Raw genomic sequence first — 13,399 nt, 5'->3', positions numbered from 1 at the left:
TATACCTTTCCAGCAAAATGAAGTTCTTTCATGTCAAGAATTAAATGAGAATGAGACAGGCAGACCTTGATAATTGTCTACTCCATGAGGGTTTATATGTGTAGGTTTCAAAAAAATTAATGGTCCTTCTATCCACTTTGATAACAAAACTAATTAACTTTTCCTAAATTATTGGGTTGCAATCACTTGTTTATGCCAAGTTCTAAATAATTATATACAGTGTGTACAGACTAGGAATTCATTGGCTAAGCAGTAGGAATTCATTGGCTAAATTTATACCCTGTGATTTACATTGTAGGTTCAACAAGCTTTTTCAGACTTGGAGAGGTGATTTTCCATTTGAAAAGATTGTCTATTCTTAGTTCCAGCTTTATTTTGCTATTGCTAACTGTTAACTGAAATTTTCTTTTGATTTTTTTTTGGGTTTCTAATGGCTTCCTTGAAGATCTGTAATTTATCTTCCTTCATTCTTGGCTATTATTCCTTTCCTTGCATGTTGCTTATTAATTTTTTTCTGTGCTGCCTTTGAACTTTGGATGGTATAAAAGTTGCTGAAGGGCTTTCTTTTGAGGAATGTTTGCTTGGCTAAATAATATATTGTTGTTGGGAATTGGCCAGAACTGTCAAATGAATCTCTTTTTAACATTTTCTTCTAAAAATTTTCTTGATGAAAGCTAAAAAGTTTGTCAGTTCAAAACTAACTGATCTTTCAGCAAAGTTGTTGTTGTTTTAATATGCATGATTAGGATTGATCATTACGTATTGGCAAAAGTAACTTATTTGATGCAGTACTGATAGGTATACGGTCATGTTGACATCTTGCATAGCACGTATTCAGGTTGAGTCACTAGGTCAAATGAATGTTTAAGTTTCACAGTTTGAGGTACCTCCTCTTAAATGCTCTGACCCAAGGGCTAATCATGATATTTTATCTGTTTACCTGCAGGGGTCGTGGATATCTTGTACCAGACGATGTCTACAAGGTAATAGTTTGCAGATGACCTTTTTCTTGTATTCCCTTCTAGAGAAAGCATTGCATTTAGTTTCAGCTGGTCAATACATGTTTCTACTACTCCGTTTCTTCCGCCAGCCATCAATTTGAAAAGTACGCTATCCATGATCAATGTTTTCAGGGGTTGGTGAAGATTGGAATTCCACTTGACTCTCCTACATTCTACACTGTCTGCGAGGTATGACAATACTGTTATCTTGTTAAGTGCCTAGATTTTATCAAAGTTAGGATTTTGAACATGTTACAGAAGTTGGAGGCAGATTCACCAATAGGTAAGGCATTAATATTTATAGTACTGTTTACTATGATTGTTAGGTGTAAGTTTCACAATACAATTGGATAAATGTTTGAGTTCTGATGATATTCTTTTATTTACTTGTGAGGTGATGTGAACTGCACCCTCCCCTCCCAACAAAAAAGGCTAATTAGGATGGAGATTGAGCAAACTTCGTGTATGTTACCTTCTATTTTATATACAATCTCCAGTTTCTCTTAGAATAGTGAGGATTTACATGCATATAGCAAACCTGTTACCTTTGAAGTACTCTGATGTTCAACTGATTTGTGTTTTTAAATGATCTGAACAGTGTGTGTTTCAATGATTTGACACTCAACCGATTTGTGTCTTAATGATCTCACACTTTGCCACTCAACTGATTTGACCTGTTATCTAAATCTTCAGTTTCTGAACACTTATCATGATTTGTGTTTTAATGATCTGAGGGTTCGGAGCCAACTTGCAGTTGATGTGCTCTGACTAATTTTTACCTGGAGTTTACTTGTGCTTTATGTGCTCTGACTAATTTTTACCTAGAGTTTACTTCCGCTTGTTGACACATGGAAATGTTCATGTTGTAGGCTGAAAAAGCTGCTTTTGATGAGGCAGAAAATAAGAGAGAGGAGGAGGTACTTTTCATTAATTCTCCTTTGTTGCATAATGTCTTGAGTACATTTGAATTCCATTTCTGTATAGTTTGGACTTTGGACTTCCTTTATACTGCATTATTTGAATAGTGATCATTTGATTATGAAGAGACAACTTATATCTCAAACTCCTGTCTGATTTTGTTTCAGGAAGCAAAGGATGACCCAGTTGATTCTGATGTAAGTTCCTGACTAAAATGTTGTTCTCAAAAGAGACTCTTTTTGCTCCAGATTTTATTTGTGATATGTTCTTATTGCATGCACTTTCTTATTAGGCTGAGGAAGGCGATGATGATGATGCTGCTGATGAAGCAGATAGTGATGATGAAGACCCCAAATCAGAAACAAAGGAAGATGTTACTGCCGCAGCTGAGGAAAATGTTAAAGTTAAGGCTTGTCTGATCTTTCAGTGTTGAGTTAACTATGATGACTTGTTATCAGAAATTTGAATTGTTTTAACGTTCTTACTTCCACCCTTTTGCAGGACGAGCTGTAGGAAAATACGTACGAGTGCAGTTGTTGGCCAAACATGGTGCTGCGAAGAAGAGCTTTACTGGCAACTGAGCTTTGGACATTTTCATTTCCTTTTAGCTTTTAACTGTAGAATTGCTGTTTAGGGGAAAAAAAGGATATGGAGGCTGCATGAACTTGGTGTTGCGATACTTCTTTATTCTCATCTGGCTCAGCCATTAGAACCAAAAGAGAAACATGCCTGTTTTAGTTTTAGATTTATGAACAGTTTGGACTTGGAACATTAGCATTGTTAAGATTGATTTATTTCGTAGTTTTCAGCATTAGTCTGACATGGATGCTCTTTCATGTTTTGGAATTAAAGCCCCATTCCGTCAATTTGTTAACTAAGCTGTAAAACTAAAACCCCTTCCACAACCGTTGGCCAGCTTTGACCCTTTGAGAAAGTGTAAATTATTTCCCCCGTTCTGATTATTCCTTTTCTTAACATTAGTCCTTAACATTTTTTTATTAATAAACGTATGATAAGTTGGTACCATAGTAACACAGGAATAGCCTTTTATACAGTGACTATGTTACATTGAAAAATATAAATTTAAGCTTAAAACTTACAACCAATAACTAGCATTCAAATACTTTTAATAATAGGCCTAAATAAAATACAAAAAATGTTAGGACTTAAGAAAACACTGCAATTCTATACCACCTATTAATGACACTCAAAATCAAAATGGAAGCTAACAAAAACGTATGATAAAAAAAGATAAATATTTGATGGAATGACAATATTAAAATGAATTTATAATTTTTTTAAAGTCTGTTATTGTTTACCTCTCACTACTAAATAAGAATAATTGATTACAAAATTAATAGTTTAGATGTAATAGACATAGAAAAAAAATTTGAAAGAAAAATCAAAATTCTTAATTTGGAAAATTATTAAACAGTCGTGCCTTGAAAAGAAACTACAGAAATTTAAATGTTGGTCTGTTAATTATAATCATAAACAAGAAGAACTTGTGGGGTACTTTTTCTTTCCTTACTCTGTATTATATACTACATTGGCTCCATTGTTTCGTCAGAAATGGTTTTCTAAAAAATATAAATTGCCAATTGCCATTCACCAAATGCATTGTTAGAAACATTCAAGAAATATCAACAAAACTTCAGACTTGTAGAATACATATACTTAAAAATATACTTTTCTACATAAATTATTATTTTGATTAGTTCAAGACTGGGCAGGGCATTTTATATTTCTATCGCGCGAAGCGCGTTCATGCCTCCTAGTTGGTAAGAAATAGTTAAGGGGCGCAAACTTTCAGTCACACGAAGTCACGAACCACCTCCGCCGTCGCCCCCGCCCCAAAAACCCGATCAGAAAATTCTCATTTCAGCTCCTTTTTCCGGCGACAACAAAATGAGCAGCCCGTTATAGATAGGGGTGGCAATCGGGTCGGGTTCGGGTTGGCGGGTCGGGTTGAGGCTTAAGTATAACAAGGAACCTGCTGACCCGAACCCGACCCGCCAACCCGAAACGGGTCAGGGTACCTGACACGAACCCGAAAATTTCGGGTTGGCGGGTCGACCCAAAATGACCCGAAACTTAATTTTAATTTATTAATTTATCACTGTAATTTCTAATAAAATCAATTTTTCACAAAATTAATTACATCATCAAGTAATAAAAATTTAAATAAATAATTTCAAACCAAATCTAAAATAAATTAAGCACCATAAAAGTGTTTTATCCCAAACCAAATATAAAATAAATTAAAACAGCATAAAAGTAAAAAATAACATAATATATTATTTGTCAAAATATAATAATTTTAACTTCACACAAGTTAAATAAATTCATTTAGGATTAAGTAATTAATGTCTTTGGAAAAAAAGAATGATTTAGTTTAGTTAGATAAAATAATTTTAATGTTTATTAAATTAGTTTTAATTCGTAAACGGGTCACATCGGGTCATATCAGGTCACCACGGGTTGACCCGAAATTGACCTGTTTTTTTTTCGGGTTCATCGGGTTGGACCCGATTCTGACCCGAACTCTCGAAACCTCAACCCAAACCCATTAATTTCGTGTTAGGTTCGTGTCGTGTTTTCGGGTCGTGTCAGGAATTGCCACCCCTAGTTATAGACCCCAACGAAAGGAAAGAAGAAAAGTTTTAGAAATCCTATTTCTGCTGCTGCTACTAGCATACTGCTACCACCACTGCTACTATTTTCGTAGGACAGAAGTACCTCAAAGTTTCACTCATTTCTATATCGTCTTCCGCAACGATGACGATCCACGCCGCAGTGATCCAAAAGCTCCTCAGTACAAACGCGCATTTGGGTCGCCGGGTCGCAGCTCACCACTTCAAAATCTACTCTTGCGGCTCCCGGAACGCCATGACTATAATAGACTCCGACAAGACTCTTATTTGCCTCCGCAACGCCTGCAATTTCATGGGCAACCTCGTCAGGTTAAAAGGGCGGTTTCTTTTCGTCAATACCAACACCCTTTTTGACGAAATTATCGAGGAAATGACGAAAGCCATTGGGATTAAGAATGACAAGTCGTGGCGTCTTGGAGGCTTTTTAACAAACAGTTCGAGTCCCAAAAAGTTTCGCGGCCGGAATAAGAAGTTGAACTTGGGAGCCATTCACGCTCCTGATTGTGTGGTGATTTTCGATACGGAAAGGAAGTCTTCGGTTATTTTGGAGGCTGAAAGGTTGCAAGTTCCGATTGTGGGGCTTGTTGATTCGAGTATGCCGTGGGAAACTTATAAGAAGATTACTTATCCGGTGCCTGCCAATGATTCAGTTCAATTTGTTTACTTGTTTTGTAATTTGATCACGAAAACTTTTTTGTATGAGCAAAGAAAAATGAAGGCTGCACAAGGGGCAGATGATTCAACCGCTGGAACTCGGTATGAACTCTACCAGTTTTACTTTTTGGGTTCATTTTTGTATAATTTATCAGATTTTTGCTCCTCGTTTCCCTGAATTTGTGGAGTTAATCTGATCTTTAATATTTTTCTTGGTATATATTAGTGTTCAAGTTCAAGTCTGTGGGAGTATTACATTTTTTAAACGAGTGAGACAATTGAATGATTGCAATCAATTCTGGCTCTAAAATTGGACTTTTAAGTTAGATTGTCATCTATTTGTTTGAGCCGAAGTCATGGCATGGTATGTTGTGAAGATAATGGTATCTGGCTGACATAGCTGCAGTAATGCTCACTGATGATAGAATGAAACAGCTCTTTGTACACTTTAAAACTGTTTTCAGTTCTCAATTTCCATCTGGAATTATTATGGCGCATGATTTTGCATACTGAATTTGGTGCAAAGCTTGGTATTTTGTCTATCATATACAAATAATAAAAGGGAGAAAAAGAAAAGGCTCAATCTTGCACTACATTCTGGAAATATCTTCTGGTCTCATCTTGTTGATTTTGTGAATATTGAATGGCACTTGTTTTAAGCATTATACTAAGCTTACTCGTTGCCACATAAAAAAGTGAATTGTGTATAGTTAATTTCTCAGCTTTGATAATCTTGTTGGGACTGCAGCGACTCTCTGTGCTCCTGTCTTGATAATGTGTTCTTTTGCTAATTGATTGGGTGCAATACGTTGTTGTCGGCACATTCATGGAACTTGAAATTTCAAACTATATCATTATTATTGAGTTTTTGAAGTTTATACTTTATGTTTCAATAACATAAGAGTCTCCAAAGGTCATTTGTTAAGTTTTGGGTTTTCTTCTGATGACTTATGTACTTGAATTTTGGACAAAAATGACATGTTCTTAGGGAGGATGATTTACAAATTGAGACTGCTAGCAAGAGGGGTAAAATCTTTGTTCTTCCTTATGAAAGCCTGCAGCCTGCTCCTGAGGGTAATTGCTTTATTCACACTATACATGCTTATTGATCTACAGCCTTTTATTCAGATAACTGGACGAGGGCAGGGTATTTTGTCATTCTCCTTGTGTTAATTCTTTTCTGTGCTTTTTTGCTATAGCAGATGTCTCAGACTTGAAGCAGCTGCTGGACAAAGCTGTGGTGTTGAAATTCAATGGAAGGCTGGGGACAAACATGGGTCTTAATGGGCCCAAGTAAGATTTTGACTCCAATAAAGTTTGCATTTTTGTAACTGTCTGTATTAAACAACTGAATATTAATCTAGGGATCATAATCAATCCAATATATCAATGTGTTTCTGTCCCCTGTGGGGAACGACATTGTTTAAAACAATTATACTTGTTAATAGATATACTAATTTGAAATATCTCTTATGGGACAATAATGTTTGATATGTAATCTCATGATGCCTTAGAATATTATTAATTGGTATGGGAGTAGATTGTTTGGCATGCAATTTGCAGCAAGTACGCTCTGACCTGTTGATCATGCAACTAATGAGATATTTTACTGTTGTCTGACCAACAAAGATTGATATGTTGTAAAAGGATGTCTCAGGATTTGACATTAACTCTATAGATATCTAGCTTTCATTTTGCATCAAAACTCATATATTGTTCCACATGGAAGTCATTTTTGTTATTTGATATTTTTTCATGTTGATTTTTTTCTATTTTTCTTTTTGTTTGCTTCTGCAGGTCTACCATTGAAGTGCAGAATGGAATGACATGTCTTGATTTGGTTATCAATCAAATTGAGGTTTTTCTTCAGTTTCCTCTATTAATACTCTTTGCGTTTAGCAGAGTGTAGTTCATCATATACTCACTTAATTCTTTTGAGGCTTCTTACATATGATAATCAAATGGTATTTGTTGTTGTAGTCCCTCAATGCTAAATATGGATGCAACATTCCCCTGCTTCTGGCGAATACAGTTAATACGCATGATTCTACCTTAAAGGTGACTGATCTAAGTGCTTTCTAGTATGCTGATTGAGATTGGAATTCACCAGGAAGTTTATCCTCTTCACTTCACACTGTCAGGTTTTGCAGCAACACACGAACAAAAATATTCATGCGTTTCTCCAGGTTTTTCATAGTTAGCCTATTTAATGTGATTGTATAACATCTAACTCACTTTTTGTTGTACATGCTAATTTATTTAGTTCCTGAATATGTAATATCCTAATGCAGAGTGAAGAGTACGAGGATGATTCAGATGAAGCTCCACACCAGGATAGAATGTATGTCAGTTTTCTTTTGTTTTGGTCGTTTGTGCTTATGAGCTCATTACGCTTCTGAATTGAGTTGATGGAGCTCAATAATTTGTAAAAGGGCACGTTGTGAAGTAATTGGGAGATACTTGATGTCCTTTGATATGTGAAATTGCTGCAATTGATCTCTGTTGACCAACTCCTTTTACAGTAAAATCTCCGCATCTTGATGTGTTCAGGTTTCATATGATTACTGAAAGAATAGTAACAAAGTTGGCCCTAAACTCCCATTGAATGTTCAGTGTAGGCATTGCATGGCTTGTTGCATGTGAATGATGTGATGAACTCAAGGCACTCATTTCAAGTCCAAAGCCTTAGCCTTTTCTTCCCAATGAAGTTCTCTGCTTGAATTGATTAGTAGAACAAGTTCTGTGCTCCCCCTCTTCTCCTCCCTCCTTGCTAGGTCCCATTTATTATGTTGATCTGGCCTTGCATTTTTTAGTTGGATTAAGGTTTATGTTTTATAGCTTTCATGTCCCTCTTATGAGCTACTACTGCTTGTTAACGATGTCTGTGTAGCAACTAGTTGATTTAAGTTGTTTTTCAAATCAGTGGGATCGAACTCTAACTTCAGATGATTTCAAGACCAATTCCCGTTTTAATACTTTTGTGTCTGTACATTTATGTAATATCAACATATTGAATGTTAGGCATTACATCCAGTTTTTATTCTTCCGAAATATCTGTAAAGCATCAGGTTTCTAGTGTTTGTTAATTGTTTCTGCATTATAATTTGTAAGATTTCAAACACTTATTCTATGGTGAATTATGATATATGGCATGAAGGTATGCGTCCAGTCACAGTGAAGTTTATCTTTCCTTGAAGAACAGTGGTAAACTTGATGTTCTATTATCTCAGGTGGAATATCCTGCCCATGTCTTACCATTTTCTATCTCCAATCTACCATCTATATTTCAGTCAATTTTGCAATTAATTAACATGTCTTTCTGTCTTTCTTTTATTTTTTACCAGGGTAAGGAGTATATTCTTGTACTGAACTCGGACAACCTAGCTCAGGTTATTGAGCCCAGTATCCTTTGGTGAAGTATTTTTTGACATTTTCAGGTTCTCAAAATTTTCATTTCTTATTTCTTTGGCATTCAAGTCCAGGATAACTCTGCATCATTTGCAGTGACCTGGTTTATCAAATAGGTAAGTGCCTTAATGCGTGTGACAGAAATAATAAGTCATTTGGTGCAGAACAATATCGAAACTTGTATGGAGGTAGGGAGAAAACTGCTGCCATTTTTGTGCTCTGTTACTCTTTTTACAGTTTCTAACTTTTTTTTTTCCCTTTTTCCAGGTAATGCCTGCCTCCTCAGATCTGGAAGTAAAGGAGGTTCCATCTCATGAAGGAAAATATGAGGTTTGTTAATTTCTGTTTTTGGAACTATGCCTTCATCAAGTAAATCAGTGCTCTTAAACTATATAGACGTTAAGGAACTTCTTGTTATTAGCCACATTGGTGATGAATCAGGATGACAATGATAACACCATTTACATGTCTCTGATTTTGGAGTCGTCATCTCCACATAATTCTTGATCGATTTAGTTTTCCCTTTGCAGCTTTAGTGAGTCATAGCTTGATAAATTTGGTGTTATCTATAGTGTCCCGTGTATGGTCAAAGACCATCGATGAATGTGAATAGAAAAAGATTTTTAAAAAATGAAAGGAAGAATGTTGACCTTCTGAATTATAGAATTCCAAATTGTTGTATCTGAAGGGAGTTTATACTATTTACCGCAATATCTGCTGGGACGTTAGATTATAAGAATAAATTACTTGTGCAAAAAATGTTCCATTGATGGTAAAGCTGACAGCAGGTCGATGATGCCAATTAGAAATTTTCTTATCTCTTCCTTTCTTACTCTTTTTATGTCTGGTTATCTTGCTTTCTAAAGCTATCCATTTTGTACTTTGTGAAAACTTGAGGACTTTGGATAGATAATCTTGGATCAGTAGGGTGCTTGTCTAGACTTATAGATATGATAGGCAATACATAGATGCTTCTTTCATTTTCTAGTAGAGATGGATTTTATGGGAGATGTAGGTGGTGTTTGTCTGAGAGAGACATATCTTAAGAAATTTGAACACAAAATAGCATTGTTCTTTTAGGAGCCACCTAGCAGCATACTAGGAGTATCCAACTGGAATCTCAAATGTGTACATGCTTCAACTAAATTCAGACCTTGTATAGCTGGAGTCATAACCTTCCAACGACAGACTACCCTTGATGTGCTCTTTTCTCTCATTTGACATCTTACTTGGATTCCACTAATTTCTTAATTAGATCTTGGACAAAGCTAATGTGTTTTTGATTTTTTTTTGCTGGCAATTTGAAGTCGAAGGAGAATCTGAAGTTTACTGATACCGTGTAAGTAATCAGCAAATTATACTATACTCGTTAAAATCAGATTGGTGAAGAACTTCGGCCACTGATTAGTCCTGTTCTTGAACAGTTGGGTGAGTATGAACTCCATTGAAAGTCTTATGCATAGTTCTCTCGTTGAGAGCTCTGCTATTTCCGAGGTACCAATGCTTTATCTTTACTGGTAGTTTCTGTGAATTCAATGATTATTCTCATATCTGTCATGTTGCTATACCAATTCAGAGTTGTTTGCTACTGTTATATACAAAATCTTTGCTTGTGGGCTTTGGCCATCCATTGTACGCCTGGGGCCAAATAAAAATTGTTAATAGTATTTTGAATATCTTCATGATTAAATGTTTTTGCATATTCTTATTGCCATCTGTACTTTTTCCAGTTTTTTGACCAGGCATCTGCAATAAGTGTTCCAAAATCAAGATATCTTCCAGTTGAAGCAACATCCGATTTACTTCTGTACCAGGTTGTAATAGGGCTTCTTGCTTGCAGTTTTATAATTTGACATTTTAGTTTTGAGGAGTTCTTATTAACAAGATTTTGTTCGTTGGCAGTCGGATCTTTATAGTTTTGATGAAGGCATTCCTACACGGAGCTCAGCCAGAACAAATCCTGCTGATCCTCTGATTGAATTAGGACCCGAGTTTGCAGATGTAATGACTTTAAATTTCTAGTTGTTTAGAATGCCGCATCCAATTTGTCTAAAGATAACCTGATTCTGTTTTCCAGGTTACTGAATTCCATGGTCGTTTTAAGTCAATGCCTAGCATCATTGAGCTTGATGCATTGGAGGTAACTGGTGATGTATGGTTTGGAAGTGATGTAACTCTGAAGGTATGCAATTGCTCTCCCTGCCTCTGAATATCCAGCTTCCACTTCTGGGATCTGCAGAAATTATACTTGCCTTCTATAAATGTCAGGCTAAGTTTTTTCCTAGTGGATCCATACATTCATTATGTTCATAATTTCTTTTTCAAAATTACATGTTTCAAGTCTTTTTTGATGTTAATCAAGCAGAACATCCAATCTGAAATTGAAGTAATCTTACTTTTCGTGCTTTACAATCAATTCTCAGAAAATTTTAATGAATTTAATTGGTTAATATCCTTAAAGGTGATGCAATGTTCAGCAATCAATCTTTTAATGCAATGTAAACTTTTTTGGGAATCTAAACATTACTCTCTATCTTGTGACTACATTTAACCAATCTTATTGCATGGTAATGTGGATGGTTCTTTCTTGTGTCAACTCTTTCATAACTCATAGTTGAAGAACGATCTATTTTTCTCTTATCAAGGTAGTAGCTATTAACCAACATTCATATAATGTTGTAATATTTACGCGGGTTTGCATCCGGAAGTAAATATTCAATAAACTTCTGAATGTATAGAAATGAGGGCAATTGATGGTGTTTATTTTTCAATGAGTAGAGTTTCATTGACTTATAATTTGCATTATTATCAAAGCTTCTTGTAAATGTTTCGTTTACTAAATTCTGGTTTAGTAGCATTAAATGCATGTTTACTCTCCCCAACCCCTCAAAAAATAAGAGGAAGAGTTATTTTTCCGAGGAATATTAGGTACAAGAGTTAGCATTATAACTCAAACATAGTTAGATAGTAGACTTTTCTTCTTAAATGAATAATAAACTGTTGCAGGCACATGATTTTCTGCGTCTATTATTAAGCAGTTCCAGAACACTGCCTTGGGCAGAGAAAATATGTTTTTATCTGCATCTGTGTATCAACGTAAACATTATTGTTCCTAAAGAACACGGCATTTTCTCCTCTGAAAGAATTTTCCATTTTATCAGTTTATCTGTTGAGTGTATTTGATTTCATATGGTTTCTTAGAAATTTTCCTTGTCCGGTGGATGCACTCTTGCAGGGGAAAGTTAGCATCCACGCAAGACCAGATGTAAAGATGGTAATTCCTGATGGAGCAGTACTTGAAAACAGGGTAAGGGGTGGCAGCTCAAATTTGCATATCGTTTTATAGATTTGGACTCTAAGGCTGAATGAGCTCTTTTTCCATGTTGCAGATGATTACAAGGCCGAGAGACATTGAAGGACCTTTATAGTCTCTATTGCTGCATGAGCTTATAGATCGAATCAGAGCAGGAAACTGTTGTATTTAAGCTGTTTTCAGTGCTTTGCAGAGTGATCGGATGTCTTCATATAACTATATATCAAAGAAAGTAGGATAGATCCCCCCCCCCCCCCCCAAAAAAAAAAAAAAATTCAAGGGAAAGGGTTCAATTTTGTATTTGTCCATTTCATTGAGATTTGCTTAATTGTACCGAAGCAGAGGAAGCAGAAATTACGAAAAGCTAATTATTGCTTTCGGAAATAATGAAACCCTTACGGTTTACACTTTTGGTCTGTGGATTTTCAGGTTGCAGGTCTTATGATGAAACCTTTAAGAGTTAATCCTTGCTTCCAATACCCACTTGCAGTCTTGAGATTACCAACAATATCTCCACCACTTTCATTCTTCTCAATCTGGAAGTTGCCGATACGGATCTCAATCCACTCCCCTCGAGGCTCTTCCAAAAGTGGAACTCTACGTTGCTGTACTTTTCCGCCGGGGAGGGTGAGTTTTAGCCTCGAGGGTGTCTCCCACCCGTGTGCCCACTGGGATAACTTGATAACAAAAACAGCCTCATAATCAACCTTGGGAGATAGCTCTGAAGTGTTCAGTCTTCCTTCTATTTCGAACCAGCATACCTGTTTGAGTTTTGCTATCTCGAAATAGTCCCCACTACAAGGGCAATTTGATGAAACTGGTTAAATGCATTTCTTGATTTTTTTTTTCCTTTTTGGTAAGAATGAAAACTTGGGAAGGAAGAAGAGAGGATAGCATGTAAGTACTTATTTCACGAGAGACTATCTAAATAGATGGACGAACTGACCGACAGTGAATCATACTAGTATTACCTTGTTTCTTGAAAGTATTCCCAGCTCCAGTACTCTTCACTTTCACCCCAGAAGATTACCATAGACCTGGGATAGATCATGTAGCAAGCTCTTTTTTTCTTGTCAAACCATTTCTTCTGCACCCATCAGGGTCCAAAATGATCAGAGTGACAAAGATTACGACAAAATAATTTTGGTGGGTTGAATAATAATAATAATACAATACCTTCCTTCTTGGATCAAGAATGACATCACTGCTATGGCCGAACGGCTCCATAGATCAAAATTGAAGAAGGGCTATAATTAGGACAAGGCTAACTTTAAGGTCCCAATATTGCTGTGGTGAAGAGAAATGAGAGGACAGAGTTTTTCACCTAGTATAGTAGCAGTTCAATTTTGGAGTAGATGGTAAAAACAAGTGGAGACGAGAAAAAGGAAAAAGAATAAAGGCAAAGTTTGACCTGTGGTCCTTTTTATATTTAGTAGTACAGCAATAATTTT

At 35.9% G+C, this 13,399-nt stretch overlaps 2 protein-coding genes and 1 long non-coding RNA gene across 3 annotated transcripts; 2 read left to right on the top strand and 1 right to left on the bottom strand.

Annotated features, from left to right (window-relative positions):
- Positions 1-1,129: 1,129 nt before the first annotated feature.
- On the top strand, positions 1,130-2,447 carry LOC113728820 (uncharacterized). Its single transcript, XR_011841168.1, has 5 exons — positions 1,130-1,464; positions 1,871-1,918; positions 2,087-2,116; positions 2,212-2,322; positions 2,421-2,447. It is a non-coding gene; the product is annotated as an uncharacterized lncRNA (long non-coding RNA).
- Positions 2,448-4,575: 2,128 nt separating this feature from the next.
- On the top strand, positions 4,576-12,370 carry LOC113732141 (UTP--glucose-1-phosphate uridylyltransferase-like). The gene is made up of 18 exons (XM_027257787.2): positions 4,576-5,329; positions 6,216-6,301; positions 6,430-6,520; positions 7,025-7,085; positions 7,208-7,285; positions 7,369-7,413; positions 7,519-7,568; positions 8,385-8,457; positions 8,572-8,629; positions 8,777-8,823; positions 8,903-8,965; positions 9,943-9,974; positions 10,060-10,129; positions 10,366-10,449; positions 10,538-10,636; positions 10,713-10,817; positions 11,871-11,942; positions 12,025-12,370. The coding sequence occupies exons 1-18, from the start codon at positions 4,698-4,700 to the stop codon at positions 12,061-12,063; spliced, it is 1,785 nt and encodes a 594-aa protein (XP_027113588.1). The 5' UTR covers positions 4,576-4,697; the 3' UTR covers positions 12,064-12,370.
- LOC113732142 (protein PHLOEM PROTEIN 2-LIKE A1) lies at positions 12,223-13,302 on the bottom strand. Its single transcript, XM_027257789.2, has 3 exons — positions 13,125-13,302; positions 12,920-13,035; positions 12,223-12,743 (listed from the first exon to the last, which is right to left on the bottom strand). The coding sequence occupies exons 1-3, from the start codon at positions 13,173-13,175 to the stop codon at positions 12,374-12,376; spliced, it is 537 nt and encodes a 178-aa protein (XP_027113590.1). The 5' UTR covers positions 13,176-13,302; the 3' UTR covers positions 12,223-12,373.
- Between the last annotated feature and the right edge of the window lie 97 nt (positions 13,303-13,399).

This window comes from Coffea arabica, chromosome 2e, assembly GCF_036785885.1.
Source record: "Coffea arabica cultivar ET-39 chromosome 2e, Coffea Arabica ET-39 HiFi, whole genome shotgun sequence".
Classification (NCBI taxonomy): Eukaryota; Viridiplantae; Streptophyta; class Magnoliopsida; order Gentianales; family Rubiaceae; genus Coffea; species Coffea arabica.
This window is presented reverse-complemented; position numbering and strand designations above follow the sequence as displayed.

Coding starts and splice junctions, on each gene's coding strand:
- LOC113732141 (XM_027257787.2), top strand. CDS start 4,698: ATGACGATCCACGCCGCAGTGATCCAAAAGCTCCTCAGTACAAACGCG. Junction 6,521..7,024: donor ATGGGTCTTAATGGGCCCAA/GTAAGATTTTGA, acceptor TTGCTTCTGCAG/GTCTACCATTGAAGTGCAGA. Junction 10,450..10,537: donor CCGATTTACTTCTGTACCAG/GTTGTAATAGGG, acceptor GTTCGTTGGCAG/TCGGATCTTTATAGTTTTGA.
- LOC113732142 (XM_027257789.2), bottom strand. CDS start 13,175: ATGGAGCCGTTCGGCCATAGCAGTGATGTCATTCTTGATCCAAGAAGG. Junction 13,036..13,124: donor TTCTTGATCCAAGAAGGAAG/GTATTGTATTAT, acceptor TGATGGGTGCAG/AAGAAATGGTTTGACAAGAA. Junction 12,744..12,919: donor GAATACTTTCAAGAAACAAG/GTAATACTAGTA, acceptor TTGCCCTTGTAG/TGGGGACTATTTCGAGATAG.